We start from the raw sequence: 8,022 nt of genomic DNA on the forward strand, positions 1-8,022 counted from the left end.
AATTGCCACTCTGAGTAAATGCAACTCTCTACCTACTCTGATTTGCACCATGTAACTGTACATTGCCTTGAACACACACACATAAGTTCACACACAAAGCCAAGTGAATGGGTTTCACTTTAAATTCATCACCACCATACTCAAGTGAGCTTTAATACTGCCAGGAAATTAATGACACCAAGCATCACTAGTCCATTCATTCTCAAAATATCTTGAGCTATTTCACACTATCTCCTCACTCCCCTACTCATTCCCCCTACAGAGGGATCTCACCTGATTCCTTGCCTCCAGCTTTGCTGAGAAAATTGAAGCAATCAGAAAAGGACTTCCAAAGACTCTCTGCACCTCATCTACCCACTTTTAACATCTGATCCATCCTACTCTGCTTTCCCACTTGTTACCATAAATCAACTATCGCTACATTTGGCTAAGGCCAGCGCTTCCACTGTGCACTAGATCCCTTTTCCTCTCCCTTAATCAAGGATGTTACCTAGCAACTCTTCTCTCACACATCATCAACTGCTTCTCTACAGTTCCATTCTGATCAGCATGCAAACATGCTATCATTTTTACCTTCATTTTCCCTTTATTTTCTATCCTATTTCCTGACTCCCCTATGAAGCAAAAGTTCCAAAAAGCTGTCTGTACTTACTGCTCCAGTTCCTCTTCTATTCTCTCTTAGACCCACTCCAAACAGGTTGTTTTTCCTACCACTGCATGGAAACCTGCTCTTTCATGACGCCTCCTTATTAAATACAATCGTCAGTTCTCAGTCTTTGTCTCGCTTGACTTACATTTTGATTTGATCACAGCTGATCACCCTGCCCCTCTTGAGTCACTTCATTTCCAGGACACAAAACTCCTTATTGTCCTTTTGCTTCCATAGTTTGCTGTCAGAATCTTTATTCTTGTTATTCTTCCAACCTTTGTACTTTGGCATACTTGATTGTCTTTATCTCTGTCTATATGCACTTCCTTATCCAGTCTCATAGCAGTTAAGTATCACTTATATTGCCAACAAATCTGAAATTTATATCTCCATTTCATACTCCTCAAATTCCAATCTCATCTCTCCAATCCCTACTCACATTCCAGTCTGGTTGTCTGTAAGACATTTCATACCCTATAGGCCCCAAACTAAACTCTTGATTTTCCTCCCCCAAATCTCCACTTGAATTCTCTCTGCTCCCTTTCAATTGACTGCATATTCATCTTTAAATTCACTAGGGCTCAAAATCCTAATTTACAACTCTTCTCTTTCACATCCTACATCTAATTCATCAGGAAGCCCCACTGGCCTTGTGTTCAAATTATATCCACCATATGACTCCTTTCACCATTTCCTCTACTATCACTTTTCTGAGCTACCATCATCTCCTGCTGGAATTACTCCAAGAGCCTCCTAGTGTTCTCCCTGCATCTACTCTTGCCCCTCACCAACCAGAATGAGCCTCAAAATGTATGCCAGATCTCATTCTTCCTTTTCTTCACAACCCTCCAGTGGCTCCCATCTCAGTCAAAGCCAAAGTCCTTCCATTGCTTACAGTGTCACATGTAATTTAGCCTCCCATGTGACTTTGCTGGCCTCATCTGCTGTCCTCCTTGTTATTCACTGGGCGTGTCAAGCAATCTTCTTTCTGGGGCCTTTGCAGTAGCTCCTTTTCTGCCTGGAATGCTCTTCCCCCAGTGAATCTGAACTGCTCCCTTGCTTTCTTCAAGTCTTTAGTTAAACATGGCCTTTCCCATGACACCTACCTTGACACTCTTATTTAATACTATACCATCTTTTTCTTTCTTTCATAACATTAAGTTCCATTTGTTTATTATCTGTCTTCTCCTGTTAGAATGTAAGGCCTTTAACTTCTTTATGCATAGATATGTCACAACTATATGGAACACTACTTGTCATATAGAAAATACTCAGCAAATAGTTATTCACTGAGTAAATTCACCAAACAACATAAAACACAAATTGCAGAAAATGAGTAGAGAAAAGTCTAGGTAGGAACTAAATATTTTGTTGGATGTCAGGGAAGAGAATATGGGATAAAGGGGATAATGTGAGATTTGGCATAGCATTAAAGGCAATTGTCTATAAGTTGGCCTTTAGCTCTTGATGCAATTCAGTTGCCAGAAAATGGGGTCATCAGCCCAGCCTGTCAAGTTAAACAAGTTCCTGACACACAGAGGCTCAGTTTAACTGTGAAACAGAAATAATACCCGTTGCCTGTTGCGGTGGCACACACCTGTAATCCCAGCATTCAGGAAGCTGAGGCAGGAGGATCACCATGAGTTCAAGGCCAGTCTGAACTGCATAGTGAGACTGTGTCTCAAACAAACAAAAAGAGAAATAACACCTCCTGCAGGACTGACACGAGAAGTAAGATCATGGAAATGTCAAGTGCACAGCACAGTGCCTGGGACACATTGGGTGTTCTAAGATATAGGTGCTATTATTTCTCAAACACCCATGTTCTATTTGCTTCCCGAATTCATGGAGAACTCAAGGTGGTGTAGTTATTCTCTTTAACACAATTCAGCAAGAATTTCAAGAAACTCCTTGAATGTCACGTAAAAGAAAATATCAGTAATGTCCACTAGATGGCACTGTGTCCCAGACCGATTTCCTTTACTTCAGTGGTTTTGAAATACTGTATAATTGTGCAACGGATGCCCTCTGCTGACTTACCTTTTCCTTGCCCTTGTACTTTTGCTTAGAAGAGGTGAACGATGGTTCCAAGTGCATCTTCGTGTTTGCTCAGCATGAAGCTTTAACCCACAGCTACCTAAATCCTTTCTCAAAAACTTACACATTGACATCAGCACAGACATAACATGACACCAACACGATCTCCCCACAACCATGCGGGTTTCTACACTCACATGCACAGGGCTTCTAGCAACATGTGAATCACAAAGCAGCCACATTACTGGACAAAATAAAGCAATCTGGAGCCCTGTAGCTTCACCTCTCCCTGACCCCAGGTAGCCCAACTTCAATCCCTGGTACCTGTATCAGTCAGCTTTCCACTGCAGACAAAAATACCTGAGGTAATCAACTTAGAAAAGGAAAGATTTACTTTCAGTCCATGGTCACCAGGCCACCTTGCTTTGGGCCCATGGTGAGGCAGAACATCACGGTGGGAGTGCTTTGCACAGCAGTTTCTCACCTTGTGGCAGATGGGAGGCAGAGACAGGAAGGTCCCAGTGTCCCTGCAAGGGGACCTCGTGAAGGTCCCTGGCCCTCCGGGTAACGTCACAGGCTGGTGACCAAGCCTTTAACACATGGGCCCGTGGGAAGCAGTCAAGATCCAAACTGTAACCGCCACGTCTTGCAGGGATGGGCACAGCTGCCTCCCCACCCCCTTCCTGCTTTCCCTTGCAACAGCACCCTGGAGCCTAACGTAGCACTTAACTGCAAGAAGCAGGGCAGGGATGAGGATGGGGGTGGAGAGGGAGAAGGGCAGGCAGCTTATATGAGGTGCGAGCAAAAGATACACTGAATACATTTTTACAATGTATCACCAGTAAGGACACATTGCCATTTATTCCCCTCAAAACATTCCCCCTTGCTTCAAATACACTTACCCCATGGTTCTTGCCACTTTCTGAAGCAGTTCTGGAAGTTTTCTCTTACAAATGTCTTTAGTTGGGCTGTAATAGCTGCCTAGATGTCCTGAATGGATTCAAAACATTTACACTCTGTGGTTGTTTTCACTTTGGAGAAGAGCCAGAAGTCACACGGTGCTAGGTCCAGTGACTGTGGTGGATGCGGAGGCACTGTAGTTTGTATTTGACAGAAACGGACATAAACACTTTGAACCAATTCAGGACATCAAAGTGGCCATGAAGAGACATTCACAAGAGAACTTCTAGAATTGCTTCAGAGTGGCAAGAATAATGGGGTGTGTTCAAAGCAAGGGGGAATATTTTGAGAGGGGTTCATGGAAATGTGTCTATTGTAAAATTTAATTTTTAAGCATTAACCACGTTTCAGTCACACTGCATATATGCAGCATTCAACAGGCTGAGATTTAATTACCATGCTACTGTAACCTCTCCGTCTTACCTTCCCGCCACAACATATTCTTCACAAATCTAAATTGATATTCTACTTACACCTTTCAGTGTGATGTAAACTAAGACTGACTAGCTCACTGAATTTAAGTGATGAGTAATCCCTGGCAACTGTCACATTAGGGAATACCAAACATTTTCTAGGCCTGAATTCCTGCACCAGCAGGGACCCAGTGACACCTACCACAGATGAGCTGCATCACCCTCAGCAAAACCTAAGGGCTCAGGGCCTCTTAACAAAACATTTACGGTTGGCTGGGGATTTAGCTCAATGTTTCTGGCACCTGCCTCGCAAGCATAAGGTCCTGAGTTCGATCCCCGGTACCAAAAAACATTTATGGTTTATTAGCCATTTTTCCTAAATCTTTTTAGAGTCCATTTATATTCCTGGCCTGTACAACTTCAATGCAGAAAATATATTAAGTTATATTTTGTCTTACACTTACCCTGCTCAAATTTCTAGTATCTTCTCCTACATGTCATTATTCGGTGAACCAACCACTATTTGCTTTCACCCTTTACAATTTATTTTTCCTGTGCAGGGAATCAAATTCAATGCCTCACACATGCTGGGCAGGTGCTGTACTGGTGAGCGACACCACGCACACCTTTAGTTCTTCACAGGCAATGTTACTTCTCCTTTGAGGCATCCAGGCTGTATTCTGTTCTCTGATCCATTTTCATAGGGCAACCTCCCTTCTCTCTGATTTGTATCTTTTGGGTTATTCTAGCTTCTGTGACCTTTCCTAATTCCTTGATAATCTAGTCATGGAGCAACCAATTAGTATACTGCAAAAGCTAAGAGAAGTGATCTCTCTCGCTCTCTCACACACACACACCCTCTTCATCCTCTCTTTACTCTGCATGCTCTTGTTTTCTGCCTTCTGCTTTCAGAAAAATCATCAGACAACTTGATGGATGTGGTGTTACTTTTTTAATAAGTAGAAACCATGTCACTTCATTTGTTGCTGCAAATAATAAATGAGAGGCAATAATTTAAAAGGGAACCAGAGAGCTTTTCCATCTACAGAACAGCAGAAAGGACAAGCACCTTCACCACACAAGCCTTTGGTTAATTTGTTTCTCTTCTGATCTCCACTCTCACCCACATCAACCTGCTGCTTCCAGACTGGAACTCTACCTTCACACTTTATACTGGCAGGGTGTTAATCTATCAGCCTGGCTTAATATCATGGAAGTCCTAAATTAGCTGAGGAACCTGGACAAGTCTTCTTTGATTTCAGCTTCATCCCAAGGCCCATGAATGTTTTCCTTAAAGAGCTGCAGGCGAATGAGGTAGAAAGGGCAGAGACACGAGATGGAAACCAGCAGAAGGGCAAAGAGTATGGCTCCCACAGCGCTGATGGACAGCAGGCCTCCAAAGGCTGAAATCGCAAAAAGCAGTGTAACCCCCACATAGCTTCGGGGAGTGCGTGCCTTCAGTTTCTTCTGTAACATGGGCCACAAGGCAAAAATCTGGATGGCAAACGTCACCATGATGAAGGCATGCAGGGACCGGGGAAGACGTGAAGCCAGGCAGACAGAAGCAAAAATGGCCATGTTCAAGGACAGCGTGCTGGATACAATGGCAGCATTGGCACCATAGTCAAAGAAGATGAGGTGGCCTAACAGCATGAAGACTGACATGGCATAGATGGTGTCTGTGCTGACAGACTCGGTCAGGGTCTTCAGCACTGGTGAAAACCCGTAAGTGAAAGTAATGAAGACAAGGGCACTCTTCAGGTCAGCCCAGCGGGTCCGCCCACTCTTCTGCCGCCCTTCACCTCCATCAATGAGATCGAACAGAACATATCCAATCAATGAAGATGCCAGGCCAGTCCCTAACAGCCAATGAGGGGCCAAAAGACCCTCGTCCATGTACCACCAGATAACCACAAAAACACAGACACTGCACAGCTGTTGTATCACCACACTGGACTCAAACACTACAGCCCAATACTGGTATTTCCGGGCATAAATGTTTTTCCGGAGCTCTTCCAGGAACCGACGGTCCACATAGTTATCAGGGAAGGGCTGACGCTTATACAGCACCTTCTGCCATTTGACCTCTGTGGTATGAGTTTCAGGCTGGTCACACATTATCTTATCCTATCCCTCAATCTCAGGCCAGGAAATCTCCCTCAAAAACGTCCATGTGCCTCTTGTTCTTTATGAAGTTTTGAAATAAGACTTCTCTGGAGATTCCATGCCGGGATTCTTCCTTTTCAAGGGCAGCAACTTAGGGAAGGCTTACAATAGACGGGTCTGTTCTCTGCGGCTGGACAACATGGCCAAGTCCCTAGAAAAAGAGAAACTTGTGAATATGGTACCTGCAAGTTGTAAAAGGTCAACAGTAGGATTCGGTTAAAAATCAAACCAACTCAGTTTGCTAAAAGTCTAAATAAAACGCATTTAGTGATCTTCTTAGAGTCTGGAGCACTAAATTGCATTTCATATTCTTGTTTGCAAATTCAGACTTCCATAAGCTTAATGACTTTTAAAATAATTAAAAAATTTTTTTATTAGTACATGTTTCCAACCATGCAGTTTACAATCATCTTAGGGAGTCATTACATATACACATTATGCTTGTTTCTTTTTTTTGTTTAATCCCCTTTCTCCCCACCCCCCACCCCGGTTCCCCTATGTATTTCATAAAATTTTAAAATTATAATCCTTTGAAGAAAAGGTATCTGTTAGCTGTCACTACTATGGGTGCCTACTACGGTCAAGTAAGTGCCTTATGTATTTTTTAAGTTTAATTTTCACAGCTTTGCAAGTTGGTATTAATTAGACCTGTTTTAACTAGTACACAATTAATTCAAATTGTTTAGGTATTCTTGGCCTAGGTAACAAGAGTAGTAAATGGTGGGGCCAGGATTCAAACCAAAGTCTAATCACAAAGCCTGGACCTCACATCATTATTCCCGACAGGGTGCAGGTATTCAGGTGTCTGAGCTACTGCAACTTATGCAAACTTATAAGGACAGAATCCGTGGCTTTTATAAAGTTCTCAAAGACAGCCTGATTTTTAAATCTCTGGTTTAAGGACAACAGGAAACTGAATTAATGGGTAAAGGTAGGAGCTCTAGGGTTTAGCCAAAGTCAGACTCGAAGAAACTATTCTTCATCCATTAACTGTGCTTCTAAAGAGCGATCATCCTACTTAAAACAGCGGAAATATTATGAGGCTCGATGAAGACAATCGTCTCTTTTTGACAAAGGGAAAACTACCGTCAGAAACACCAGTGTCACCCAGGAAATCTGACCAAAAGAAGTTCTTCTGCCCGGCCTTATTTATTAAGTGCAGCCCGTGACAGGCTCTGCTTCGCAAGCCAGACACTCCGGGTGCCGTCCTGCGGTGGGGACCCGGCTCGGGGTCTCCGGGCGGCCGCTGGGACGGAAAAGGCCACCGCGCTGGGCCTCGGGGTCGGGCCGACAGGGCTGGACGTCCCCGGGGCGCCCTGCTCACTCTCCGGGCTCCCAAAGGTAGGTCGGCCGGAGACGCCAGAGGAGGGGAGCACCGGAATCCCTGACGCCCACTCGGAACCCACCTGCCCGCCAGTCCCCGGGGGTGCCCCCGTGCGCCAGGGCGGCCGCCCCACCTCCTTCCCTGCCCGGGGCACCCAGATGGCGACCGCGGCCGAGAACTTCCGGGTCCGGCTCACTAGCGGCCAGAGCGCCCTTCAGCGACCGGGACCGGGCGAGCGCGCTGTTGCCCCCTGCTGGCTGCTCGGTTCCCCACACTCCACTTCGGGCTTGGGAAAAGCAATTCCCCTCAGAAAAGAAGGGCACCAATGGGGCAGCCAATGGGCTGGGTAAAGCGCCAGAGGACAGGCACGAGGCTGGGCTGGCAGAAGAGAGATAGTAACAGCCATTTTGGTTGAACTCCCACTATTATGTCAGGCCCTCGGCTACAGACTTCCCCTACACTTCGCTGAACAG

The 8,022-nt window shown here is 44.9% G+C and overlaps 1 protein-coding gene across 2 annotated transcripts; it reads right to left on the reverse strand.

The window, feature by feature from the left end:
- Positions 1 to 4,992: 4,992 nt before the first annotated feature.
- Pigc (phosphatidylinositol glycan anchor biosynthesis class C) lies at positions 4,993 to 7,786 on the reverse strand. Of its 2 annotated transcripts, none has more exons than XM_004853426.3 (2): positions 7,632 to 7,786; positions 4,993 to 6,376 (listed from the first exon to the last, which is right to left on the reverse strand). In XM_004853426.3, exon 2 carries the CDS (start codon positions 6,175 to 6,177, stop codon positions 5,284 to 5,286), a length of 894 nt encoding a protein of 297 aa, XP_004853483.1. In that variant the 5' UTR covers positions 6,178 to 6,376; positions 7,632 to 7,786; the 3' UTR covers positions 4,993 to 5,283. The 2 variants fall into 2 exon arrangements, with proteins under 2 accessions (XP_004853483.1, XP_004853484.1); XM_004853427.4 differs by having other exon boundaries at positions 7,683 to 7,783.
- Between the last annotated feature and the right edge of the window lie 236 nt (positions 7,787 to 8,022).

This window comes from Heterocephalus glaber, unplaced genomic scaffold, assembly GCF_053883595.1.
Source record: "Heterocephalus glaber isolate CG9 unplaced genomic scaffold, H.glaber_assembly_v1.0 deba00001600, whole genome shotgun sequence".
Classification (NCBI taxonomy): Eukaryota; Metazoa; Chordata; class Mammalia; order Rodentia; family Bathyergidae; genus Heterocephalus; species Heterocephalus glaber.

Excerpts from the sequence above, each read along its gene's own strand:
- Pigc (XM_004853426.3), bottom strand. The coding sequence starts at position 6,177 with ATGTGTGACCAGCCTGAAACTCATACCACAGAGGTCAAATGGCAGAAG.